This window comes from Anser anser (genome assembly GCF_964211835.1).
Source record: "Anser anser genome assembly, chromosome: 5".
NCBI classification, from domain to species: Eukaryota; Metazoa; Chordata; class Aves; order Anseriformes; family Anatidae; genus Anser; species Anser anser.
In genome coordinates, this window is record NC_139725.1 from 20,860,028 (window position 1) to 20,887,285 (window position 27,258).

At 44.0% G+C, this 27,258-nt stretch overlaps 1 protein-coding gene across 2 annotated transcripts; it reads right to left on the minus strand.

The window, feature by feature from the left end:
• Window positions 1-228: 228 nt before the first annotated feature.
• PHRF1 (PHD and ring finger domains 1) lies at window positions 229-27,227 on the minus strand. Of its 2 annotated transcripts, none has more exons than XM_083839540.1 (18): window positions 27,080-27,227; window positions 23,566-23,680; window positions 23,131-23,250; window positions 21,468-21,694; window positions 20,479-20,562; window positions 19,389-19,510; window positions 16,127-16,224; window positions 15,431-15,603; window positions 13,091-13,220; window positions 12,578-12,714; window positions 11,574-11,761; window positions 10,574-10,693; window positions 8,654-8,808; window positions 5,432-8,230; window positions 4,667-4,743; window positions 3,764-4,024; window positions 2,620-2,748; window positions 229-947 (listed from the first exon to the last, which is right to left on the minus strand). In XM_083839540.1, exons 2-18 carry the CDS (start codon window positions 23,654-23,656, stop codon window positions 813-815), a joined length of 5,046 nt encoding a protein of 1,681 aa, XP_083695666.1. In that variant the 5' UTR covers window positions 23,657-23,680; window positions 27,080-27,227; the 3' UTR covers window positions 229-812. The 2 variants fall into 2 exon arrangements, with proteins under 2 accessions (XP_083695666.1, XP_083695667.1); XM_083839541.1 differs by lacking the exon at window positions 27,080-27,227 and adding an exon at window positions 26,652-27,041.
• Window positions 27,228-27,258: the final 31 nt, after the last annotated feature.

Genomic DNA, 27,258 nt, shown 5'->3' on the forward strand with positions numbered 1-27,258 from the left:
CTTTATAAATTCTGTCACATTTCTGCTTTGTACATCAGTTCAACCTTGTCCCTCAAGCTTGTTACTGAAAATTCACGTTTGCTTTTTGTTTCATTTTTCCTGAAAGGCAGACACAAAACCAGCCATCAGTGCATTATTTACAGAAGTGCAACATAATCTCCCACCCCCAAAATTAAACTTTTCACTAACAAGATATTTCCAACAGGATGTAAATAAACACCACGGGTTGAGCAGTGTTTCTGAAGTCAATTTATAAAGGTTAGCTCATTTCTGCAATCCCCAAATGACAGAGCAAGTAAAGCTTCGCTCATCATCGAGCAGGCTAAAAATACCACATTTCAAGTATTAAATTAGAAGTTTCTAAAGACAATCCATATTTTGATAAATAAACACAAGGGAAACAGTATATAGCTCTCAATATACTGTATATGAAAAGTGGTGTCCAGTTTCAAACTTCTAGCAAGACAGGTGCACGGGCCAAAAATGTGATCAAAATAACCCTGAAAACGGTAGCAATCCGGGAGTCCCAAACATTATCTCTTCTGTGTTTCCCCTGGAATTACTCTGCTGGTCTGAGGCATCTGATTGTTATTGAGTTCTACATCTGTAGGTAATCAAAAAAAAAAAACAAACCCAAGCTCATTCCCATATGGAAACAATTCAAAAGTAGGTTCAGCAGATAAATCCTATTATAATCTTGCTTCTCTGCATATTGTTTTTGATGAGATGTTAATGCAGATCTGTTACTTCTTCTGGAATAATGTTCTCAGTTCATAAAGTTCAAGTCAAGTCATTCTGGCTGCAGCTTACTCTCAGTTTTCCACTTCACGTGCATCTTCACCATCAGACTTCTTATGTTTCCTCATATGTTTGTATTTTTCCACATATGCCTTCACCAGATTAGCTACCTTCATAGGGTTGATCTCTCCGCTTTTGCTGTGGCAGATCTGCAAGAGATTAGAAAAGGCATTCAGTCACTTAATGGTATTACAGCAGCTCAGGCAGACAAGCAGTGATCAAGAAACCCTGAACTTCCCAGGAGAAGTGATTCCTGCATAGGCTCCTAGAGTCTCAGACCAGGACACAAAGCAGAAGACTCAACAAGAATAAGACTGTTTTCAGCCAACATTAGGGTAGGTCTAACCCTCTATGTTTGTTTGTAAAACCTACAACGCATCTTGGACTAAATGCACTCGGGCAAGTCATACCAAACCCTTCCTCGCTGTGATAACGGCTATCCGTGTTCTGTCCTAAAGAGTTCAGCCTCTGTTGCCTTGCAATAACGAAGCTTTCAGCTCTGATACATCCAAGTGTCAGAACAACCTGGCATGACGGCTTACACATCTCTGCGGAAATCATTAAGTCTATCACCCACACAAACTGTATTAAAGAGCACCACAGTAGTTATGCTTGATCTAGGACTAGTTAAAGAAGTCCCTCCAAGAAAACAGAGAGACCCTGTAACCCTAGCTGGCCGCCTTCTGCACAAGTAGTATTTAGCCTCAAGAGTGGGACACTGTTGTACTCCCACACCTCTATCATTGCTCAGGATGAACAGTGCTCACTGGTAATATTTTACTGCACGCATTCCAGAAGCGGCCCGAGCACTTACCTACTGAGCACTAACTGAATGCATCTCTGAAAGCAGAATTATTCATTTCTATCACGGGCTTTTCTGTGGTTTCTAATTAACATACCAAACTGCACTGCAATTGTCCAGCAAATCGTATACAATACATGGTAAATGAGTGTTTATTTCCCATTTTTCTGATGGTTTTGAGGAAGTGATGTTCAGATTGAAAGAATTTGGCAGTTTTGAGGGCCCATTCCGAGGTATGTAGGGTCTGTTCACTTTCTCCCAAAGTACTAAAAACTTAATCATTGTTCACAGGGACTTTGGTTGCAACTGGTTTTGGTTAGGTCTTCTACCAACTGGATTTGCTTTTCATGTTGGTCATGCAGAAGATGTGAAATTGCAGACATCATCTCAGGAACTGTTGTTTATGATGGAATTTCCTAGTGATAGCAGGAAGGCAGAACAGGGAGAAAGTAACAGTTCTCCATGGTACCATTTAACTGCCTCAATCGTAACAGCATTAATTGCTTTCACAAGACAACATGCGTTTGTCTGCTGATAGGTATTTTTTTTTAGCCACAATCTATTCAGCACTAAAGATCTGAGACAGAAGTCAGCGTCAGCCAAATTGCAAAGCCCTCTTCCAAAGTTCAGGGACATCACAGGTGTCCAAGGAATTAATACACAAAATATTTTCTAACTTAAGGAGTAACAGCTTGACAATTCAGGCTGAAGTTCTTAATGAAAGAGAATTAACAACTCCCTCTCAGGGCACGTGCCATGTAACGCTTCAGCTCAGGCAGCTTAAGCTTCAATGTTCCATGTTGCTGACAACGTCTTACAAAAGGGACACCTTTGACAGCTCTCAGTGGCACTGCTCAGTCCTGCTTGGAGCAACTTCACAAGACTGTAGAGTCCAGGTCAGAGTCCAAAAATCTGCTATTTCAGTAACACCACGTAATTACTGAAGCTTGCAAGTGCAATCCAAAGTACTGCCACTATTTTATTACCTGCACGGCTCCGCCCCTTCACAGTCACCTTACCTTTTGAACAGCTTTTCGAAGAATGTTCTTATACTCCTCCTTTGTAATCTCCCTCTTCTGGTAAAAAGGTTTAATGGCAAGTTTCACTTCTTCCACAGCCCTTTCCTGCATGTGAAGCTTCTTCATGTACTGCACAGCAAAGAGAAGTTCATTACCTTGTTTTAGCCTGGGAATACTTTCAGAATCTATTTTTCTTAGAAATGCTCAGACAATGAAAATACTCATTTCACCTTTCAACAAACCAAGAGCTAGCCTCAAAGCAATCTCCTTTACTGTACATTGCAGTCTTGAAACAAACCACGCTTCATGCAGTGAGAAAACCTTGTTTTGTGCAACATTATTCTATCTTAGAGAACGTGTTTTAAACAAGCAAACACAATATCTGCTTAGTTTTCATCTCCTTCTTCCCTTCCAACAGCTCTGGAGTAAACATACATCAATCGAAGAGGCTGTCAGAATCTAAAAGCAGCAGGTCAGAGGCGTAAATATAAAGCTCTGCATAGCTCTAAAGGTGCTTTGACATAAGGGCATACTCTATCAAGACATTCACAGAAACTGCTGCTGAAATGGAGGTTCAGTCAAAAACATCTCCTCACCAATTCGTTTTTAGCTTTATGGCAGAAAATAGAATAACTGGCTAAATAACTGTTCTTATGTTAATGTGCGTTGTGAGTTTACAGCAGATGGTCTGTATAGCAGATCCAAAACTCAGCAGCAAGGGACTAGCACTGCTAAATCTCCAATGCTTTTTCACTGCTGATTAACAGCAGGATACAGTCCTACCTCTCCATAGGACTGCCATGAGAACTGATGCTCATTTCAAAACTGAAGAAGAGAGGAGAGCACTGGGCATTTGGGGTTTCAACATTTTGGCTTTCTGAAAGCGACTTTCAAACATTCAAGCAAGAAAGTTTCAGAACTGTAAGGATAAATTAGCTGCTTTAACCCCTCTCAGAGAGGGTACAGAGAAAGTTATAAAATCTAGCTTTTATAAAAGTCATTAAAAACTTTAAAATTTCAAATAAGCAGCTTATTAATATATTGTTTCTAATTTCTACAGAATGGGTAATGCCTTAATTAACAGGACTGTGGCCTGCATGTGCAATTCCAGTTACGCATTTGCTACTTGAGAGCATTTACTCACTTCCTCATTCTTTGTTTTATCCACTGGAGGTTTCTGTACTTTGATCTTTTCTTCTGCATTTCCAACAGAAGCAGCTTGAATTCCCGGTTCGGAGGCAGTAGCCAGGCTGCCCGGCTCTGGAGTCAGGCTCTGTCCTGCCACGCAGCCAAGCGCTGGCAGGCTGCCCTGCATGATGAACTGAACCGTGGGCTGGCTGACAGGCGCGTAGGGGGGGAGGCTCGAGGGCAGAGGTGGCGTCAAAGGTAGATTTTGACAGAACACCTGTGAAACAGAGACCGTTTTGTAAATGCCTGTCCTCAAAAGAGCGAGCATCAGATCGGTACTTTCAGAGCAATTTTTATCCACTGAAACAGGCAAGTCATTAGTAGTGTAAATCAGGGAGGCTGCAGTCCGCCCCTCAGCTAGGTCTCTGCGCGCCAGGAACCAGCAGGAGCCCCACACAGCATTTCACTGGTGGGCAGCACAGAGGCAAGGACTGATGGCACAGACCAATGCCAACAGGCCATTTTATTTTTTATTTTTTGCACAGCCTGATTGCAATCAGCGAGATGCTCAGAGCTTTTCAAGCAACACGGTTGTTCATCAGGGAAGTGCTGAAAATGGAAGCTGCACACACAGTGCAGAATGAAAGGGAGATGTGCTTCTTCAGCTGTAAGAATCACCCGAAAGATTAAATGATTAGAGGATTGCTGAGGCGTATGGGCTTTATGAAATGCACTACACGCAGAGGAAGGCGAGCTCTGCCATGAGGGGAGGGTGTTGTACAATGAGGGCACAGATGAGGTGGGATGCCTTCCATGACACTGGGCTGTCAGAATAGGAACCAACCTGAGAGGAATCTAGATCAGGAAACATAGGCTCGGGAATCATATAATTGGTTGGAGGAGGCTCATTTAACTGCACCTGATTTAATGTTTGGTTCAAGTCCTCTGCCTTCCAGGCCCCTTCTTTTGCTCGCTGAAGTTTGTAAAACGGCATCCCTAGGTTCCCCAAGAGAAGGAAAAAAAATTTGAGAACAAAATAAACCTTATGGGTCAAAAATTCAAAGCAGTTATACATAAAAAACCAACAGTGAAGATGGTCCTAACAACAAGGCTGGCTATTAAAGGACTTTGTTTAGCAATCATCAACATTTTAAAGCTGATAAGAGAGGGCTTATCATCCACTTGTGCAATTGGTTTTTAGTGGGTTTCTGTGAGAGGAACCAATGAGAACCACACAACTGTCAATACACATAGCACAGGGCACCTGAGTCGAGCTGTTCCGAGCAGCTTTGGCTTAGCAGAGCTCACAGGAGCAAGCTGTAAAGACGTGCAGCACTGCTTGGTTTTGAATAATCTTAAATTCTGAAGGATAAATCATTCTAGTTAAACGCAGGAAGCACGGAACGCAGACTGTCAGTTCAGAGATCAGGTTGCAGTATGTGCTTCACAGCCAAACAGGTTGCCACCGGCTAGCCGAGCTGCTGAAGTGACAGCAACGATTCATTAACGTGATTCACCTCGTGTTTTTGGCAGGTGCAAGACGCAAGCATTCAGGATTGGGAACCACAGTATCACCCCAGCTCAGATGACAGAGCTATTACACTTACAACTTAAGCCGGGCACCTAAACCCTAAGCCTTACGCAGCCTGCTCCAACTGCTGCTTGTTTTCCCAAAGAGACTTACGTGGAGCTTTTCCAGCAGACAACACACCGCTCTCTTCCTCTTGAAGATTCCAGGTCACTCTTTTCACCGGTGCTTTAGATTTCAACACGGGACCCTGAGGTACCACCTCCAGTTCAGGTTTAGTGAAATCACTGGTTTTCTCCGTTGACACAAGGCACTCATCTTTAACCTCTCTCACACAATCTGTTATTTTGCTCTTGGATGAGCTTTGAATTGGCTCAGCCTCAGGCTGAGCTTGCACAATAACCTCTTTCTTCGGAGGTGGCTCCATCAGAGGCGGACACAACGCAGTATTTTCTATTTTAACTGTAATCTCCAGGTTCGTATTGCTACAGCTACCAAGTAATGCTGGATCACTGTTGGTCGTTAATTCAGTTTCAGCCAAAGAATCCATGCTGCCAATTGGAACACAGCTGTTTGTGATCTCTGGCACAAGGAATGCGGCTTCGCTTGCCACTTCCTCACAAATGGGCTCTACCTTTATAGTTTCTTGGGCCTCTCTCTGTTGAACAGAGGTCTCAGCCTGTATTTCCTCAAGTTTGACGTTGGGTTGGATGGTTATGGAAAACTGTTCCAGTACTAGCTCTTCCTTCGGCTCCTGTTTGAAGGAATGGGATTGCTCTGGACAACTGGGTACATTTTCAGCTGGAGGCTTTTCATCTTTCTCCGGCTGGGGAGGAAGCGAGGTTTCTTTCGACCTGTGTTTTCTTTCTTTGGAACGTGATCTCGATCGTGGTCTTTTTTCTTTTGATTTGCTGCTTTTGTGCTCCCGAGATCGAGATGCAGACCGAGACCGAGACCTCCACTTTCTCCTCTCTCGAGATCTGGATCTTGACCTCTTTCTCTCTCTTGACCTCAAGCTACTGTCTTTTTCATACCTCTCATAGCTTTTGTCTCTCCTGTGTTTCCGCCTCTTAGTCCTTTCAATGCTATTTGAGCGGGAACGATCCCTCCGTCTAGATCTTGACCGAGACCGCCTTTTCTTCTTCCTATTTTCATGAAACTCAGAAGTACTTCCAGGACTACCTGAACGTGACCTCGATTTCCTTTTCTCCCTAGACCAAGAAGATTTTGCCTTTTTATCCTTAGTTTTATCCTTCATTTTCTTTTTTTTAGATCGCTCATGACTGCTGGAGCGGTCAGTAGAAGACCTCCTGTTCTTGGGTTTCGAGGTGTGTGTTTTGCTGTGCTCTTCTCCACCTGACCAAGACGTAGATCTGGAACTTCGGTCCCTCGAGCGTGCTCTGCCCCTAGACCCTGATCGGGATCTCTTACGCTCTTTGACAAGTGCCTTTTTCCTCTTCATCTTCTTCCTGCTCCGGGAGCTGGAGTTTGAACAGGATCTGGAACGTGATCGCCTCTCTGTTTGTTCCGTCTTTTGGACTTTTTGTTGCCCATCATTCTTTGAGGGACTTTCTGGTTCTGGTTCTAGTTTCACACTAATATTAGGTCTGATTAATTCTTCAGCATTAAAGAACACGTTGGGGCCCTCTCTACCTTCTTCCTTTAAAGGCTCTGCATTAGAGATTTGCTTAACAACAGAAGAAGTGCAAGGACTGCTTAGAAAGTCTTCCTCATCCATATTGTCTTGTTCCTCTGTATCAGAAATCTGTTCTACAATCCTGCTTTCTGCCGGCACATCTTCATGAGACTCTGTGTTACTAGATGGTACGTCAGATTCAGCCCCAGACCCAAATATATTTTCTACTGTGTAAGGAGTGAAACGACGAACAGTTTGAAACGTTTGAACTTTCGGATTTTCAATAGAAATAGTCCTGGTAATATTAGTTAGTGGGATCCCTGAGCCAAGCCTTTCAGGACTACTGCTTGCTGAACTCGAGTCTGACCCTGTTGGCTCAAAGGGATCGTATATTTCACTTTTGACTTGCTTCTTCTTAACTGAGAAAAGAGGTGAAGGAGTCTCTTTCTGTTGCACTTTGTCATCCACAGGGCGGAAGGTGTTACAAAATCCTGGGTTAGACAGTCTGCTGGAAGGCCCTGCATTTCCAGGAATATTAATTTTAAAACTCTCAAAAGAGCTCGGGCCTTTGCTCCTCGAAGCGCCCAGAAGTGACGAACTGCTATACACGCCTGCATTGGTAGAAAAAGATACCCCGCTTGTACGTGTTTGCTGCTGAGATTCCTTTGCATTTGCCTTCTGACTTTCCACCTTGCTGCCCTTTCCCGGCTGATTAGCGCTCTCTTTGCCAGTCAGCTGGGTTATACAGGAGCTGGGGATGTCGCAGCTTTGGCTTCCTGTGGGTTCTGGCTCCACCTGCTTGCTGCTGGTTTCCTTTTTAATCTTTGGTATCCTGGGAAGCTCAAAGATGTCAATTCTCTTGAGAGGTGGTTTTAATGGTTGCCTCACAGTTACAGCTTTAGAACCAGAATTCAAGTTACAGCTCAGGGGCTTTGAAGATGAATCAGTGGGGGCAAAGTTTTTAGAGTTTCCATTAAATCTGGGCATTTCATCTGACTTGGAGCCATGCCCACTCAGGCTAGCTATACTGTGAGTCTGAACAGACCTGGGCATCATTGAAAATTCCGATTTTACAGTTGCCTTTTCTGCTGTAGCCTGTGCAGGGTTTGCTGCGGGCTCAACCCTGCTCAGGGAGGGTGAAGGCGATGAAAACAAGCTTGGTGAGGTGGGTCTAGTGCGAGTATTCAGCCCCGAGGAAACTGAAGGTCCAGCAATGGAGCTGCTTGCCATGGTCCCTGAGTGCACTGTGCTCAGCTGGGGTTTACGTCCTGAAACATCATCCGCTCTCGAGTCTTTTGTTGATCTTCTGTGAAGAGGATCTATGGCATACAAGCAAACAATTAAGCCTTTCAAGACGTATTTATCACTTTTCCCCCCAACATGAAAAGAAGTACAGAGGTAATTATTTTAAGTTCCGTTTTGGTTTGTAGACATACCACACAGTAATAAGGCAGTCCAACAGTTCTTTCTGTCAGATGCACAAGGGTTACTGTCAGACAATGGCACCTTTGAGGTAAACGCCAATATTTAGGAAATAAATGACTCTGTTCTGTGGGTCTCACTAGATTTGTGTTTATTATTAGTTGCCAAGCGATAAAAATGACTTTAACATAGGATGTTACAGGTTATATACTACTATATAGTATATAGGTTACATACTACAGAGCACGTACTTTCAAAATAAGACCAGGGCGGATGTAGATAAAACAGGCTAATTACAACAGCAAGTGCCAAACCCTTACCTGCCTTCTTTGCTGTCAGAGAACCATCTCTGTTGATGACCACATCAGAACTACTCATCATGAGGAAGCTCTGTCCAGACAGGATACTTCCCAACAGATCAGGCACGGGGGCAGCTTCTGCTTCTTGATCAGGACTCAAGGCAGGTACACTGCTTCTGCATGTTTCAGAGGGGTTACATTTCCTTTACTCTTACAGCACTTGTTCTATACACACACATTACATTAAAAAGAAACCAAAACCAAGGGCATAAACAAACAGAGGTCAGCCAGGGAAGTTCACTGATAGTTTTGGCTTCACTAGAATAATTCTGCTCCCGTCTCTCTCTGACAAAGAAGTATTTACTTCTCCCAGGAATACCACCACATTGGTATGATTATGTGCTTCCTGAGACCTTTGGTAAGCAAATGCTTTTCATCTTATTTAAGAACGATGCTCACTTTGTTACATATCAAGACAGCGCATTGTTCAGTGCTACACAGAGGTACTTCCATCCCAGCTGTCTCTTCTCCCCACCGAAACAGGATCACAAGTGTGTTAGTCAGACCTACACTACTGTCTAAAAAAACCTGATGCAACTTAAAGAAGTGTTTAGCATCAGTTGTTGGAATACACATCGGTGCCTACCAGTAGGGTAGGAATACTGCTGTTGTTTTTCAGTGTACCTACGTGTGGGATAACACAAACACTCCCCTTTATGCATTACACAATCTTAAGAAAATAGCTTTAACCACAACTTCTCTGGGCTTAAAGCATGGTTTTACCGGATTCATGTTTTATGAACCATTTTGGGGGGGGATTAAAAAGGTTTGAGCGCTTCTGGTGGTTTCTTGTTTCTCTTTGCTTGTGTGTTTAGTGGAGTTCTGGGTTTTATGTTTGTCTTAAAAAAAGAGAGGGGTTCAAATGGAACCAATAGACTTCGCTTTTCCAGGGAGCTATACTTCATTTCTGTACAACAAAGCAAGGTTTCCAAACCACTTACACCAAAAATCTGTAGCATACAACAGAAAGAGAATATGGGAGGGCTAAAAGCATTGGCCACTTAAGCTGGACTAGGAAACTCACTGTGGTTCAGGCAAATCAAACCTTTAGAAAAGGTGAATTTCAGCTGAACAGTTCTACCTTCTGAACAACATGCTACTCGAGCTACTTCAGAGGATGTGCAAAGCTTCCTGGAAGGCTTCCTTCAGGATGGAGATAATATATTTCCATGGTAACTCGGGATATTTCTGTACCTTTCCTATCTGAATCCCAAGAAACAAACCTTTGCCTTAAGTCAGATGCATGAGAAGACAGCCATGTAAATCTCTTATGCCCTTCAACAGCTTAAGATGAGCTCTCTGCATTTCTCCTAGCCTTCAGCTCCCTCAGCCTTGCAGTTTTCCATGACTTGGTTGGTACCTGCTCCAGGCATTTTCCCCATCCCTGTTCTCACCTTGTCCCTCTCCCTGTGCCCTACCTCTCTGCACTGCATCCTGTGCCCCAGTCCTGAAACTCCAATGGAGCTGGTACTGGCAGGCACACACATGCGTGCATGCAATTACACACAAAATAAATCACCTGTCAGACAGCAAAGCAGAGCAATAGTTCGGTTATAGATTCAAACAAACAGTTTCTTCCAATTTTCTGAGCTCCAACAGACGACAGAGGAGTAAAGCGGTGTGGCTACACCCCTCATTCCCTCCTTTGGATGTGCGACTAGCTTCCCCTGCCTTCCCAGATACGGGAGCAGGGCATTTTGTTTGTTTCTTAAAGTTAATGAGACTAAGAATTGTTTAGTAACCCCACTAGTATGTTTGAAATCCCAACTTGAAAGACTTACAAAATACGTCTGGTAAGAAAAAAGTTAAATGAGAACGATCACCTTGTCTTAGAGTCATTACACAATTAAAAAATAAAAATAGCACTTGATGGATTTTTACCTGGGAAGTCCTACAGAAACAGGTCGAGCTACAGGACGGTGAGACCTCAGAGCTGACTGGGAGAGAACTCTCCTTTTGGCACTCACTGGTGAATCTGGATTTGCTGGAACTTCTTCGTTGCTGTGGATAAAACACACACACACAAACCTTGAAATTACTGTCAAATTGATGAAACAGATAATAAGATTAGGCCATGTACGGTTAGAGAGTATGATACATAAAAAAAAGATTTGTGCCATGTATTTATTTTCTCTTGACTAATAAGTAGAATTGTGTAACAGCAGTTACTGTGTACTGTTACACAGCAGAATTCTACATTTGAATCTTGTGAGAGATTTTTTTAAATATTAAATGGATAGTTTTCTTCTAAGAGACTCTCAAAAGAGGTCTGCTCAGTAGAAAATTAAATTTCACCAGCAATAATTCAGATACTCCCTCACCAGATTTCAGAGCAATATAAACTATGGCATAGGAAGATTCCTCCTGAATTTAAAGCACCTGGAGAAGTGGAGATGGGGAAAGGAGAAGCATCAAAAATTCCACAGGTCCACTTAATTCTACACAAAGTCACTGTTTATCATATAACATAAATGATAGCTATCTTTACTTAAAGTAAACGAACAATTATTAGGATCTGACTCCTTCACTCTCTAGCCTTTAAATAGCCTCATAGATCTTATTAAAGATTTTCATGCGGCTTATTTCAGCAAACCCCTTTAAAGAAGGCTGATTCTTTAAGAGCTCAGCAACTCAGCCAAGGAGGGAAGAAAGAACAAGCACATCGTTACATTATTGTGAGCTGTGCATCCAAAGTCATTTTCAGGTGTGAGATTTACACTCTTTGCAGAAAGTCACAAGCTCCTTTCCAAAATATAATCCGGTACTCGAACTTCTCCTCTATCATAACATCCCAGGTTTCAAATACATCCATGCACACGTGCAAACAACCCAACACTAGTGAAATTAACTTTGGATTATGGTCAGGGACCTGGGATCTTACCTCTCATAAGGATCCAACTCATATGGATCTCCAAACACGGACAGAGAAGCTGCACCGATGTCTGCCCTCATCACACCGAGTGAGGGCTCCGTTGCTTTGTACATGGAAGGAATCGAGGCCCCACGCATAGGTTTACTAAGACCAAGAGTTCGTGCAATACGGGAGCGAGTAGTAACCTCGTTTTTTACCTGCACAGATACAGAGATGGGTTACTTGTATGCTAGAGGCAGGTACAACGTCTTCACATATCAAGTACAGTGATCGGGTTACTACTATCAGCAGCAGAAGTGGTACGCATTTATTTTCTGTGTTTGCTTTAAAGCATTTATGGAACTTACCACAGCCTGTATGCCACTTCGCAAAGAGACTGCATGTATTAACCTAAATGATCAGACAAGTGAAATTTCTACAAATCTGTAAGACAGTCATTCAAAATTGTCAATGTCTTAGTAAAGGCTGGGAGGTCAGCTGTCTGTAGGATGTAACCTCTAGTTAAGGTGGCTGAGGACAGAAGTCAGACTGGTACAGAGTATTCAGTGTAGTTCATATGAGAACACTACCCACAGCTGAAAGGGATTTTGTGGGCCCTTGCATCTACTTAACATGGTTTGCAACAACACAGATGCAAATTTCCATAGTCCGTTAAAAGAAGTGGGTGGTGACAATTTCAGCTGAGCTTACATCAGTACTGAGTAAACACAAGAGCTTAATGGTAGGAGCGTAACACAAAGCCTGCAGGACGTGCTTCAGTGTGATCCCTGCAGTTCAGGTAACGGGATCTGTTAGCAAATCCAGCAAGCCTGCTTGGAAGTTGCAATTCGCTTCTAGGTACACATACTTTTCTGCAGTACACCGGACACATCCCGCACATACTTCCACCAGAAAAAAAAAAATCTACCTGCTATCATTTCAGGACAGTGTTTTTCCATTGAATATCATGATATAATCCTCTGATAGATAAAATAGCAGAAAATTGGCAGATTCTGATACTGGCAGAGACTCACATGCGATCTTATTCTTTTCTTCCCTCTTCTCTTCTTCATTAAACGCTTGCGTCTCTTCAGCTGCGTCCCTGATGTCTTCTTCCCAACAGAGGATTTTGTCTGAGTTCTTTTTTTGCCTGCTACCTTCTTCCTCCTACCTGATGGGACACAAGACGACCAAGTACCTGGCTAAATGCTGGTGCTGTGTTGTACCCTGCACTCCCCTTTTCATACCCCCATGGCACACAAAGCAGCTGAAAGCGATCTACCGTGTGCTGCAGCAGCATAAAACAATGCAGCAGAAAAAAGCGAAGACGTTAAGATTTATTTAAAAGTAATCTTTATGATGAAAAGACATATTGGGGAGGGGATTACCCAGACCTACACATGTACATACGCACGTGGCATATTTCTGTAGCTGCACAGGTGCGGCAGCACACAGCTGCTCTAAAGTATTTGGTATGATTCAGGCTTATTTTCCCAAAGCTTTTATTCTTGCAGATGGGAGCCACAGAAGGCTTCTGATGCCCTTACCTGTTTTTCTTTTCTGTCTAGCAGGAGCCCGCGGTGTAAGAGGACGCTGGTAAATGGCTGTGTTCAGGCCCGCTACAACTGCCTCAATTGTTTCATCCAGAAGGGAGGACATGAGGTACCTCGGCACGTGCTGGGGGGGGATTAGAAGTTACATGATACAGGTATCTAAAGATCAGCAGCAAGTTCGGTATAAAAGCATTTGAAGAGAAAGTGAATTGAGATTCAAAAGATAAACACAGCAGCCAGTAAAGCAGTTACGTCACTGTTCTCACCTACTGGCTGTTGGATTAAGGAGAACCTGGCCTTGCCCTTCAGGCTCCCTCACCATCACTAGCCATGGCTAGCTTAATGCCAACTTTGTTAAAAGAGTACTCCCACTCAGCAGAACTTTCACAAGTCCACTGAACTGACCTCTGGCCCAACACACAACGCATGATGAGCATGAAGACCAAAAAGCCAACACAGTATGGATATCCCACCAAGGTTCACATTCCTCTTCCTCTCTACACAAAAGGGTTAACCCCATTTCAAATATATTTAACATATTTGAGTTGAGTGTATGGATGCTGAGGCACTGGTTCCTTCCTTTGGTTGGAAAGAGGTGACAAGCAGGTTTCTCTCAAAAGCTACGTTAAGCACATCACGTCCATGCCAACCATATTCCTAAAATGTCTCTAACCCCCCTCCTTCCTTCTAGCAACGCTACAGTGACAGGACAGACATTACAAAAACCTAAGGCACCAATTTCAGCCTGTATTAACGGCTATAATAAAGACCATTTGGGTTTCGCTAAAAATTTCTCTCCTCCAAATATAATGATTATGATGACAGATTCAACATGTATACTCCAGAGAGCTAATTAACAATCTACTGCTCTTCCCGACCAGTAGGAAAGTAAGATGACAGAAAACCTACACATTTTCTTGCCCAGATTTTGGCATTTGTTTTGCTTCCCTCAAGCCAGTCTTCAGGAAAGTTATTTTTCTGCCTGAACTTACAGAATATAAGTGTTGCTTGTGAATTTGAGGCACTTCACAATCTTAAGTGCATTTTCTTTTTCTTTCTCACCTGACCATTACAACTGGATTATAAGGGAAAGCTTAAGCCACCAGACCTCTCCCCACTAACTCTGTCTTTTGCCAGTCTGTACTTCACACTCCAAGGAGAGCCTCTGCACCTAACCCAGCCTGAAATCCACAGCTGACTGACTGACTTGAAGAAACGCTTAGTTTTATCCACTCTTTTCTCCCTTTTTTTTCTATTTTCCTATCTTTGAAAAAAAAAAAGACAATACAGTCAAAACCAAAATAGCATATTATTGTCCAATGATAGAAAGCTTATGGAAAATTATGGAGCAGTTCAGGTTGGACAGGATGAAGGGGTTCCCTAAGGAGGTCTGACCTTTCTGTTCATGGCTGTGACAACACTGAATTCAAATGAGGTTTCTTAGGGCTTTCTCCATCTCAGGGCATTAATGAAGAACCAATTAACATATCACTAGTCCCACAGAGGTTATTTACAGGCTCTACTAAGTCACAATATGTTCCTGTGCAAATTAAGGCTTCTTGTATTTACGGAAGTGAAGGGTAGGTACTTTGGCTAAAGCCAAAGGGGAGGCCAGGCAGGAGATCCCCGGTTTGAAAGTGCTCACTTTGCAGCACAGTAATTGTTACCTACAGGATCCCAATTATTTCAGACAGCGTCATCTCACCCATCTCTATTAGTTCAGTAAGCAGTTCCATGAGTAAAGGATTTCAAGTACCTCAGGGATTTGGGATACTCTCTTGCATAGATTCTGGGGAACCTATTAATGAGGTTGAATTCACACCACCACATCAGCAAGGACACTAGGATTTGGGTTTGCACTACTTAATAGGAGGCTAACTGTAAAAAAAATACAACTTAATATTTTTTCCCCTCCGGTTTGGCTGAAGGTGGCCAACAGGTCCAACTGCTACAGGGAAGGGGGTAGGAGGACAAACAAGCAAATCCACAAAGGTCAAATAAACAGGTACACCAAAAACAGGAATGGTGAACAAATTATGAACTAACATCTGCTGGGAATAAGAATATTATTTTGCTCATGACTGAAGTAATAAAAATGCAGATTAAGAGAAGAAGATACTACAGATTTCAAAATAGAGAGAATCTTGCTTGTGTGCTGCAAAGTCACCTGTGCTCTGTCCCAAGTAATAAAAAACAAGAACTCCACAACTACTGACCATTTTGCTATGGATGGTCAGCACTCAGACAGACAGATGAGCTACTTGAGGGGTGGGATGCATTTCAGCTCTTCCACAAGGTTCTTCCAGAAGCTCGTCAGCAAATAATTCTAAATACCTGAATTTGTTGTGCAGTTGTTATCCGGTTTCTGTTCACTGTTGCCCTCACTCGCTCGCTCTGCCGAGTCCTGGCTATAGCTCGGGTTCGGACGTGAGGACGTAGCCTGCTCGTGGTAGGAATAACATCAGCCACGAGGGCAGCAACCTCTTCTTCACTCACGTGATCTGTATCTTGAAAGAAAAGATGCCCAGGTCACTTCTCTTCCTACAGGTGAAAGCATTTGAGAATTTTGGACAAAAAAAAAATCTGCATTCCCCTTCTTAAGCCAAATGGCCTCCTAACATGGACACAATTCTCTCAGAAAGAAATGAATACAGACACCACCAACACTACTGCAGGCTGCAACACAGAAACAAGGTTTTCTAGGTAAAACAAAATGCTGCCACCTTGGCAATCTGAGGTCATGGTGCTAATAAATTCTTTGCAGTGTAATACAACGCAATTGCACTAAGGCTAGCTTCAGGAAGGTTGAAGAACGCTTGTAAGAAGAAACGCCACAGGTTTTTTATTAAAATTTGGATTTGCAGCTACAAAAACCCCTATCAGTCAACAGGTTCAAGAGAAGAATGCCCAACAATTATCCTAAAGCAGACCAAACCAGGGGTTAAACATCTCTTCAAAACAAGACATGCTTCACAGCATTTAAGTCAGGAGAAACTTGTTTACTTTTATTGCACACCACCAAACCCTCACCTGCAGCAGCGCTGATACCCATGGGAGCACAGGCTGGACAGAACCATTCATCTACAGGGACTTCACTCAGAGGTGGGTTAAGGCATTCCATATGATACCTTGAGAAAGAAAAAGAAATAAAACAAACGAAAGTCAAACAAAGTGCTCCTTACCAAGGGAAAAGAGCAGTTTACGTCTAACCACAGAAAAGATAAGACAATAACCCCAAGTGCAGATGCATTCTCATAAGCCTGAAACTACAGTCTATGTATCTTCTTCTACCATTCTTCAGAGAAAGGATGCTACCTGATAGCTGTATAATGGTCTTTGATTCTAGTATGTGATTCTAGTATGTATTTTTAAATCATTCTAGGCCCAAATAACACCCTGAAAAGTGACTGGTTTAACCCTCATGGTGTGGTACGCGCTTACCATTTGAACTCAACAAGTGTTCAAACACAAGAAGTGGCCAGAGCCAAGACTAATGGTGGCGAAGAGAAAAGAAAGGAGCTGGTGGAGCTCTGACACGATAGACAATCTGGAAACAACATCAATTTCCTGGGAACCAACGTGGCATTGCTATAACTGAGAGTTATACACATTTTACTTTGCATGACTGGGCACCGGTCAGCTGCAATGCCTTATTATGTTGAATAAATGCATTTCATCCCTCCCCCACAGCTCTTGATTAAGAAAACAACTAGTGATAAGGATTTCTGCACAAGAGGATGAACTAAGTTGCAGAGCACTGTGCAGCTGGCTGCCTTCATACACCTGCTTGCAGTCTGGAGACTAACAATACTGACTCTAAAATACCATCTTCCTGAGGACTCTGCTCATTCTCATCAGATCTCAAAGGGAAAGAAGAGAGAATGATGCTCCCTCAGGCATTTTGAAGTGTTTTCTACCCAAAGAGAAGCTATCCCGGAAAGCCTTTTAATATTACCCAACTTTGGCTCCATTATTCGCTCTATTCCACTTTCAGCCGTTAAAACAAAACGCACACAAAGCAACACACATTAGTAGCCCAGAATTTCTAAGGCAACTTAATCTTCAAGTTATACTGCTAAGAAGAATTCAAACAGACTTCCCAATAAATGAGATGCCTCCCATCAAAACTGAGTGTATACAACAAGTTCCCCAGCCAAGGAACAGCGACACACACACACAAAAAAAAACACTGCAGACAATACGGCTATACAACCGTTAATTCACCTCCCACCCACTGCTCCAATTCCAGATTTTGTCTTTCAAACCTGTTCTATGAAGTTGTGATTATCTCAATTTGCGACTAGATTGCAAAACCTGCTATTATGTTTATGCTAAAATGTATTAACTATAAACACAAAATGGAATACCAAGTCCCTATTGCATAGAAGAGCACATCTGAGCAGATGAGGTTTCACACTCCTTCAGAAACACAAGAAGATGAAGCTGAAAAATTATGTTTGCAAGAAAATCACTATGTTAGAGTAGCAAAGTGTTTTCCTTATCTGGGAAAGGAGAGCTCCTTCTCCAATTGCCAGCTACCAGGTATGAGACAATTTCCCTGAAGTGGTATTCTGACAAGTAATATTGTTCAGGCTGAAGTCGTAACAAAAGTCCTTATAGCAAGAGCTTTGTTACACACATTTTAGATTATCCCTGGGCTTTCTGAAGTCGCATTTGAAAACCCTGGACACTGGAAAAACCTATTGCAACAGCTATTTAAGAGCTCCCCAGATATTGAAAGAACCCAATCACATATAAAAACATAACAAAACTCAGTGCCAGACCTTATGTAAGGGTAAGGTGATATTTGCTTTACAAACAACTCAGAGGTAAATTGATTTTATTCACACTCATTCTCTCATTTACATGCACTCGTGTGCCCACCCACTCACAAGCACAAACACTCCGGCCAGGATTATTTCTGTGCAAAACAGCAGACGAAAGACATCAGCAGTCAAGTCCTCTACACTTCTCTTGGGCTCTTTGTGACTGGCAGTGATGAACCGGTTTCAGACTTCTTTTCTGGACCTTTAGGGAATGAACAGATGCTTTGGGGAATCTTCTGCCTTACTATTTTGTCTCAGTCCTCACAAATCGTAAGAAAAATGAGATCTATGGAATTCAGGAATTTTGACCACAAAGCTAGCCCTGGTTTTCATTTTGATACCCATCTTCAGGGCAATTTTTTAAAATGACAGAAAAATCAGGACTTTATAGAGTTTCTGAAGCCAGTACTACCTTCCATACTCATGGAAAGACAGGATGACTCCTTCGGCTATAAGCCTGATGGAAAAAATAATGAAATGAAAAAAATGATGAAATTTTCAATCCAGTGTCAGGTCAGAGAGGACGTGAAGGAACAGAACCAGGGTTTGAAGCAAGCTATTCCACGTTTTCCTAGGTATGATCTCAGCCACGGAGAGCTAGTACAGACTGCGAGTTCTTTCTTCAGGAAGTGCTTCCAGAGGTGCTATCTCCAGAAGCTAAGCATTTATAAACAACTTATTTTAAGAAAATTAAATAAAAATTAAAAACTGTATCAAACTTGAGTAAAAATCTATGGAATTATTTAGAGAACATATTGAGAGAACAAACGAAAATCTGCGAGTCCAAATAAGACTTATGATACTTCAGAAAGACCTAAGAGTTCAGATAAGACTTACGAAATGTGTTTTTTTCCCCAAGTATTTTAAACTACACTTGTTGCTCAGTGTTTTGATGACATGCTTAACAATATTTAGTGTTCCTGATTGCGTCTTTTGTGCAGAAGGTGAATCGATGCATATGGAGGCTACAGAACACAAATACAAAACTAAGCTTACCAGTTATCTTGTAAGCTTGATAAAAGCCATTTTTAAGAGATTATTTTACCAATTTGCTCAAACAAGCACCTCATTTTGTTCAATAGGGGACTTCTGACATCAAATTGACAATGCTGCAAAACTGATTCAAACAGTACAGCAAGTTTAAACTCTAGCAGGAGACTATAGGCCCAAAGTCACATATAAGCTCCATGGTGCCTCCACTGAGCGATTTAAAAGTTATTTCATTTTTCCAGGAGGAAGAAAAAAGATGTCAGGTAGACACAGAATTTAGCAACACTAAAATAATCATTTAATAGATGTGGCTATGCAGAAAATACCTCAAAATTTCATGAAACTGTAAATCCCGAGCTCTTGCACGCGACATTAAAGCCCAGTCAACTGGGACAAGTCACGCACCTTTTCAAGGAGGCATAAAGAATGCAAATGTCAATCATACAGGTGCCGTACTCCTTTCGCATCTTTCTTACCCTGCATCACAGCCATCGCACAGCAGCAGGCGATCCTCACGATCACTTCTGCCACACACCTCGCAGAAGGTTGGATCATCCTCTCCATCGTTACCCTGAGTTTTTGTGTTCTCAACAGGAATCTGGATAAAAAACGGGATTCATGTTGTATGCAGAACGTGCCACTTTTAAAATCCATTGTCACATGAGCAGTAACAGCGGCAAAACCTAAAAGTGTGTGAACCAAGTGGCCACCACATACCTGAACCTTCATTTAAGTTCATTCAACATATCTCGGATGCGATCAAATACTTTATGAGATCTATTGAACTTGTCTATTGTCAGACACTGACAACCATAGAAAACTGTCTTTTAAGAAGCAGAGGAATCAAAAGTTCCTGAAGAAGATCAAAAGTAGTCAAAAAAATCCCAAAACAAAACTGAAGAGAGCAAGCTTAGCTCCCCCCCCCAAATTAACATTTATTTAAATCTCAGTAATTTGTGCTTCTGTTAAAATGCAAACAATAATAAACCATCAGTTTATGAAAAGAGAACAAACTCATAGATGCCCTCTAAAACCCAGTTCGTTTCAGATACTGATTTAACAAGGGCAATGACAGCTCTTCAATATTCTTTCGTGAGAGACCGTCACCACACTCAACCTATGCCTTTACGAGCTCAGCTGCAGCCTCCTCTTCCTCCCTCTCCTCTTACAAACCCAGCTGCTACACAACAGAGCTGGTAGCAAGACACAAGGAACAGGTCAGGTACATTTAACCCACATTGTTCCTGTTGGCATTATACAGTACTGCAGGACACTGGGCACTTTCCCCATAGGAACTGGCTTATCAATGCAGAACAGCTTAGAGGCAAACTATACCAAAAATGCAGTTGTGAAAATCCTTTCTGCCTTCTGAGCCAGCATCACGCTTCAATCCACACACGCTAGTGTAGGAAATGTGGTTAAAGATGAGGAAAATTTATAACAGTGCCTTATAGGGAAATCTCAAATCAGGAAAGCTACCAAGTATCAGACACGCGTGCTAGAAAAGAAAGCCTTTGAATAGCTATTTTGTGATTATCTTGTTGTTTACTACAGCAGAAAGCTTACCTTTTTTAAGATTTTACCACCAAAATGCGCCCGAATGCTAATGTACTTAAAGAGGATTCGATCCACTGGACAGGAGTTTGCATTCTAGAAGGAAACAAAGTATTTTTCCCATACAATTAATACACACACCTCTTGATTCGATTTCTAAAAAGCAAAATTTAAATTATTCATGTGATAAGCATTAGTGTAGTAAGCATTTTAAAAGCTATTGGTATTGACATTTTAAGCATTTAAATCTGACTTATCTGTCAAACAACCTTTTGCATCAGAGAAGACTTTTTTTTAGAAAAGCATTTATTATATCATTGAAATCACTTAATTATTATTTGATTGCCAAAGGAATATCAAAGTTCTTCCAAACATGGCCTTGAAATACTGTTCATGTTGGAGGAAATTTTATTTCTTTGGGGAAGTAAGCAACTCAAAATTACCTGCAAATCCATCCAGTATCTCTGATTTTAATTACCACTGGCACTGTGTAATTCTCACCCTGGACCATGATTATAGGAACTAGGCAGTTAGGAGGCAGTAACTTTGACTGAAAAATACTGAATTCAGAGCAAACTGCTGATTTAGTAATCTTCTGTGTCTTTCCTGCGTTTAAATGTTCACTGTTGCAACAGACCCTGATCCTGCAGTCACAGCACAGAAGTTAGAGAGATAAATATATGTCTACACGCACAGAGAAAACCAATACTGTTGGTGTCTTGACTTGAAAACAAGATTTTTAGATGCCTAGAAATGCACTTGCTCACGGTATCACAGCTTTCAGAGAACAGAACATGTCAGAACGGGTACAAGAAGCAGATCCACACTTCTCAAACATGAATCCTGGCATGTAAAGCAGTCACCTAAGTCTGTGCAGAAAAGCTCAAGGAAGCAAATATAAATATTACAGGGAACTGTTCTCACGAAAGAAGAACAGTGTGACCAGACTGATGAGCAGAGCACGTCAGAAGGCCACAGGAAATCGAGTCCAAGCAGCTCACCTTCGACCACTCCACGATGCAGTCCAAGCAGAAGTAATGGGAGCAGTTCTCAGGAGTCCCCACGGCCTGATCTCTAAACGTGTTGAGGCAAATGGGGCAGTTTTCGCCATCCTCATCAGAGGAAACGTTCGCTACATTTAGGCGTGGCTCTAATTTCAGAGCACCAGTCATTCCCTCCCCAGCAGCCTCAGCTTCTTCCTCCTCCTCCTCCTCCTCATCTTCGCAATCTTAAAAAGCAAGAAAGGAAAAAGAACTCCAATATGCTGTAGGGTTTCCGCAAGGGGAGCAAGCGCAGGGGGATTTGTAAGGGATGTTAGCTTGTGGAGAATTCCACGTAAGCTTACTTTACAGGTCTGCAAGGGCAAAACACAGCCTCCCCGGTTTGAGGTAATAGTTTTTGCTGGTTTTTACCCCTCCCCCCCCCTCAATCCCCTCACTAAAAAGCAATGGATTACCCTGGTAAATAAACAAATAAATAAATAAAAAAAAGCCCAATAACGTGACTAGTCTTGCAAGAGATTAAAAGGACAGACAGCAGAAAAACAACAGGTTACCACGATGCCAAGATACCACTGAACATGGAGCTTAAAAATAAACTATCAGGCATCCAACTTTTCTTCCAGTTATTAGACGCTCCAGAAAACAAGGCACAGCAATACACTTGCCTACAGAAGAACAGGTTAAAGAGTTCACAGGTAAATCACCGTTTTGAGGGGATTTGGGTGCCTAGCTGGAGACCACTCAGAGAAGCTCGATTTTGAGTAAAATTCATTTTAAACTCTCATCACACGTTACTGAGCGGTGTTTTCATTTTTAGTACAAAATACAGACACATCTTAGTGTTAAGACTGTGAAGTTGTCAATTTCAAGAAGCAATGAGAAGTTATGTAGAAACATTCCCACTTGAAAAATAAAAGACCAAGAAGACAGGGCCTGTGTGTTTTCTATTGATTTTTCCTGGCAGGACATAGGAAAGATCATTCTAAAAGATGGATTAATTAAGCTTTTTGGCACCTTGCATCAGCTTTTTAGAACTAGTCTGTGTTCAAATCAGTCTACCTAGTGCTTGGAAGACTATGCTCTTTCTTGCCTTCCCAACAAGCTTCAAAATGTGACAAAAAACTTTGTTTATCCACTTGAGCGATTCAGTTTCAGAAGCATATGCATTTCAGTTTCAGAAGCATACGCATTTTCAGTAAAATAAGTTCAATAATATCCCCACTCCTTTTTCCAAAGGAAAATTAGTTGTCTTCTTCCCTCCTCCCAAAGCTTAAAAGCAATCCTAATTTCTTTCCAGAACTCCCCATCACGATGTTCATTTTCGAGCAAACTGCCATAAACACACTTTTCGTAAGTGAAAAAAATTTTTCATTGCTGTAATTCCAACTTTTTTTCTACTCATGCCAAGGCTCCATCACTGTCAGTCACTCCTACTGCCTGTAACTACACAGGTTTAGCTAGCGGATAGTCTTCAAACATACAAATGCTACAAATACCTAGAAACTGGGGAACGTCCGTGTTTATTACTGTAGTTTCTGGGCATCACCCTGGCAGAGCAGCATGGATTTACCTTTCACAGTTACTTTCTGGAAGGAAAACTTTCATCTCACTCTTCCTTCAATTGTTAACAAAATATCTCTGTTGTGCACGTTAACAGCCTTACCTTCTAATTCTTCATCTTCACTTTCTTCTTTGTCCTCCTCACCTCCCTCTTCCTCAGAGTCATCTTCCTCCTCACTCCCGGTGTCATCTTCTGATTCGCAGCTGTTCCCACCGTTGCTTTCTAAGGAAGAAAAAAAGAGGGGAATTTGAAACACGAGTACAACACCAGAATTCCTGCTCAGGACATTGTATAGAAAGCAAAACCCCAGATTTCCTCAGCGAGCTTCTCAGTAGCGTCAAAGCCAGCAGCTCAGAGCAACTCAGAGGAAGCTCGCCAGCAGTTTGAGATGCAGCATTCAGAAGTCAAACAAAACATTTTTCAGGGAACGAGAAAAATGGTCACAAATACAGCCTCACTTCTTTTGGGAGGTTAAAAAAAAAAAATCGGCTCTCAGACCTCCAACCAGAAAGGCGGACAGGCAGAGCCTGCGATTACCTGTTTCACTGAGGAGTGCCAGACTCTGCCTTTTGCCCTTGCCCAGCGCAGCGTTCTTGTTTATCAGCTCATCCTGGCTGTCATCATCCATGGCAGGACATTGGGAATCCGCTCCCTGCAAGAAGGCAGACGGGGGTGAGGCAACACGGCACCTAAGCGAGCGCAGAGGGTACCGCTACAGCACAGGCACTGAGCGGCACTTTGCTCTTATTTTTCTTCTGGTTAGATCTACAACAACGGAGGGTCTGGCTTCGTGCTGTGGGAAAGCAGCTCTTACAGGAGTAGGACAAAGAAAACCCCTGCTTAGTTTTCCCAGTTTCAGGTCAGACGTGGCCTGAAACCAGCTCCTTGTACAACCCAGTGCAGAGGAAAGATTCAGCTTTGTCCTGGATGACCACAAAAAAAAAAAAAAAAGGATAACCGATAACCAGACCTCCCCACTAAAGGTAGGAGAAGAAAACCTGCAAACGCCAAAACCATCCCGCGCACTAGCTGTAAAGAGCAGCACCGAAAGGGGCCAGAGGTCAGTCTGCCCTTCGGATGAGGGCTAACGGGATGAAAAGTAGACGTTTCAAACCAAGATACTTCATCCTGCTCGATTCAACCAAAACGAGAACAAGGAGGATGCGTTTTAGGTCTTTTTCTAAAAAGGCCTTTTCCCAGCTCCGTCGTGAAATAGGAAAACCTCAGAGCACACAACCGCAGCAAAGAGGCCACTTCACTGGGCGCATATTAATGCCATCAAATTAATTGCTGTGCATTAGCAGACTGGCAATAAAACTGACAGATACCGAGAGACGGCTCCTGATCCAAATCCACGCCGACGACCAAACCACAGCTTTCAGCACGTGGTGCTACAAAGCGTCAGGGAAGGAGGGTCGCCGTTCTGCAAACAAGCTGTGGATGAACACAATTAAGTGACACTTATGAAGCTTGCTGTTATAACCGCGCACGGAGGAGAAACTGGATTCTTCTGCAAACGTGGCAAAGATGTTTCGGGTGCTCTTCTCCCCCTCTTCCTGCTCTGCATTACGCAGCCTGCATATTAAAGTCATTTTTGGAACAAAACATTATGTTTTATTCAAGCTCTCGAAGCACATCCTCACTCGTTCACTCCCTTTTTTGAGCCACGTAGCACAGCTCTGCACTGGAGAGCCTTAAAAACGCAGGCTTTGCTAAGGCGGGCTGAGTTGTAAACACAGCCTTCACTGCTCAGGAAAAAAGGCTAAAAAGATCAAGCTTCAGGACGAGCGGGTTCCTGGTCAGGATTTCTCCTAACTTCGGCGAGAATCCTGCCTAAGCAGAGGATTAAACTCCTAGCTGAATTTGTGGCTGTTAATGGGAGCGCTGAAAAATGGTTTTCGTTGGCTGAAAACACGCAGACTCATCAAAAGCCAGTCGCTGCAACGTACCCAAACCAAACTGGGAAGAACCACTGGTTTCCACCAGGAACGCGCCAGTTCCAGCAGCGCGCACGGGTGAATTATTCAGAGGGAAGCCCGCTTACATAAGAACCTTCCAAACGGGAGCTCACGAAGCGAGTGGCGAGGCTGGAGCCGGGGAAGAGACTGATCTCGCGAGGGGCGACCTGGGTTTGTCCCAAATCTCCTCGTTTGGCAGGAGGTGGGAACACCTCTGTGACCCCCCCTGCCGCGTCCAATCGGCCACGGATCTCCCGAGCCCCTGAGGAGCTGGCAAAACCAGGTGGGGTTTGCCTCAAGGTCTGTGCAGTTTAAAAAAAAAAGTCTGATTTGATTTGTGGATAGTTCGAAACAGGTAAAAAGGAGTCAGGCAAAAATGAAGGGAATTCAGGATTTTAAGCTTCAAGCGGTGAAGGTAAATATCTCACTGCGTGAACAAGCTTCTCGAATCCGGACAGCTGCTCTCAAGGAAAAGGGAACCGAGGCGGGCTGTGCACTTCATACAATTGCTCGTCCTCCTATTATTTAAGGGCAACAAGCAGCACTTCCCCGTTTTTCTTCTCTGGGGAGACGTTTCAGCATTTATGACATGCGTCAGGGCTGCCCAACCCGTACAAAAGCGCAGCTTTCAGCCCAGCCCCTATCCTCCCTCCACCCCGCCAGGAGCTGGGAGCAGCAGATACCAAACAGAACGATTCTTACTGCTACGTGAAAGAGAAAAGTTGCCGGAGAAGGAGCTTGCGTTCATCCCCTCGAGGCCAACCTCAGCTGCGCGCCTCCAACACGAGGCCAGGATGTCCTGGAGCACCACCCCGCTTTCAGGGCAACGCGGAGCACTCTCCTTGAGCTGCATTAGCCGTTTCTGCTTGTTCTAACTGAATGTTTCCTCCAGAAGAGGGGTTTGTCAGAGAAACACCCTGGCTTTCTAAAGCCCCTACAGACTGCCACAAAGGGGGACTCTGACCGGCCGTGAGCACGCCGCAGCCAGTAGGGAAGGGCTAGACGCAAGGCTAGGTCAGAGGCAGGAGATCTGCTGGGCAAGGCGTTTGTTTTAACCTGCGGGAGGGGCGCTGAGGACGGTGCCCAGGCAGAGAAGGAGCCAGCTGGGTTTCCTCACTGAATGCTGATCTAATTTCAGGGGTAATTATTGAGCAGCCTTGTTCCGGAGAGCACTTGTAACTAAATTGAAGGCTACTAAATATTCCAACATGCACTTGCATTGCCATAGCTGCTTTGTTATTATTATTCCCCCCCCCCCCAACGCGCCCTTTTCTTTCATAAACTGACCGATGGCACACACCTGGAATCAAAGACAGACACTTACAAACTCACCTGCTATGTTAAAAGTAAACAACAACAGAAGAATAAAGAGTTGTAAAAGCCATTCTCGTACACAAGGTACCTGCTGTGGTGTGCCCGGTCCCTGCCAGCACCCTCCAAACGCGGACGTTAAGAGGGGCTGTGCCGGGACAGCAGGCACCTTAACAGAGCCCCATTGCCCCGTGCCAGCCTAACGCGCCCGGGAAGCTTTAAAAAAAGCCCTCTAGGTCTGAATTTCGGTTAGGCTTCCCCCCGTTTATGCTACAAAAGGGATTAACTCTGTAACACCGGTATCAAAACCGCCCGTGCGATGACTTCAACCCCTTCGAGCCCTTCAGAACCTACCTGAAAATTAACCCCGGGGTGGGCGCGCTCACAAGCGCTCCTCGCTCCCTGCCCGGAACCCACTCAGCCCCGGGCCCGGCACCCGAACCTCCCCCAGAGCCTCCCCGGGAGCTCTTGGGGCGCAGCGTAACACAAACCCAACCCCGGCGACGCGGCCCCAGCGCCCCCGGGCACCGAACGCCGCCACCGGGGGGGCTCCGAGGGAGGATAAATAAAAACGGGCAGCGGGGCGGGGACCCCGAGAGGCTTCAGCACCGCGGCCGGACCCCGGGGCCCCGCTCACAGGGCCCGGGGGCCCCCAGCCAGGCCCCGGTGCCTCCGAACCAGGCCCCGGGGCCCCGGTAACAGGGCCCGGAGCCCCCCAGCCAGGCCCCGGTGCTCCCCTACGAGGCCCCGGTGCCCTCCCCAGCCCCCCCCCCCGCACTCACGCAGGAGAAGGCCCCGGCCCCGGGCCGTGCCGCCGCCGCCGCCGTTCCGGGAGGCACGGCCGGAAACGCCCCGGGAGCTCTTCCGGGTCACGGCCCGCCGGTGAGGGGGGACGGGAGGGGGGGGAACGGCGGCGGGAGCGAACCACCGCGGGCGGGGGGGGGGGGCGGGGCGGGGCGGG

Coding starts and splice junctions, on each gene's coding strand:
- PHRF1 (XM_083839540.1), bottom strand. CDS start 23,656: ATGGATGATGACAGCCAGGATGAGCTGATAAACAAGAACGCTGCGCTG. Junction 8,231..8,653: donor TCTGACAGCAAAGAAGGCAG/GTAAGGGTTTGG, acceptor TGTATGCCATAG/ATCCTCTTCACAGAAGATCA. Junction 2,749..3,763: donor ATAAAACAAAGAATGAGGAA/GTGAGTAAATGC, acceptor TTTGCTGTGCAG/TACATGAAGAAGCTTCACAT.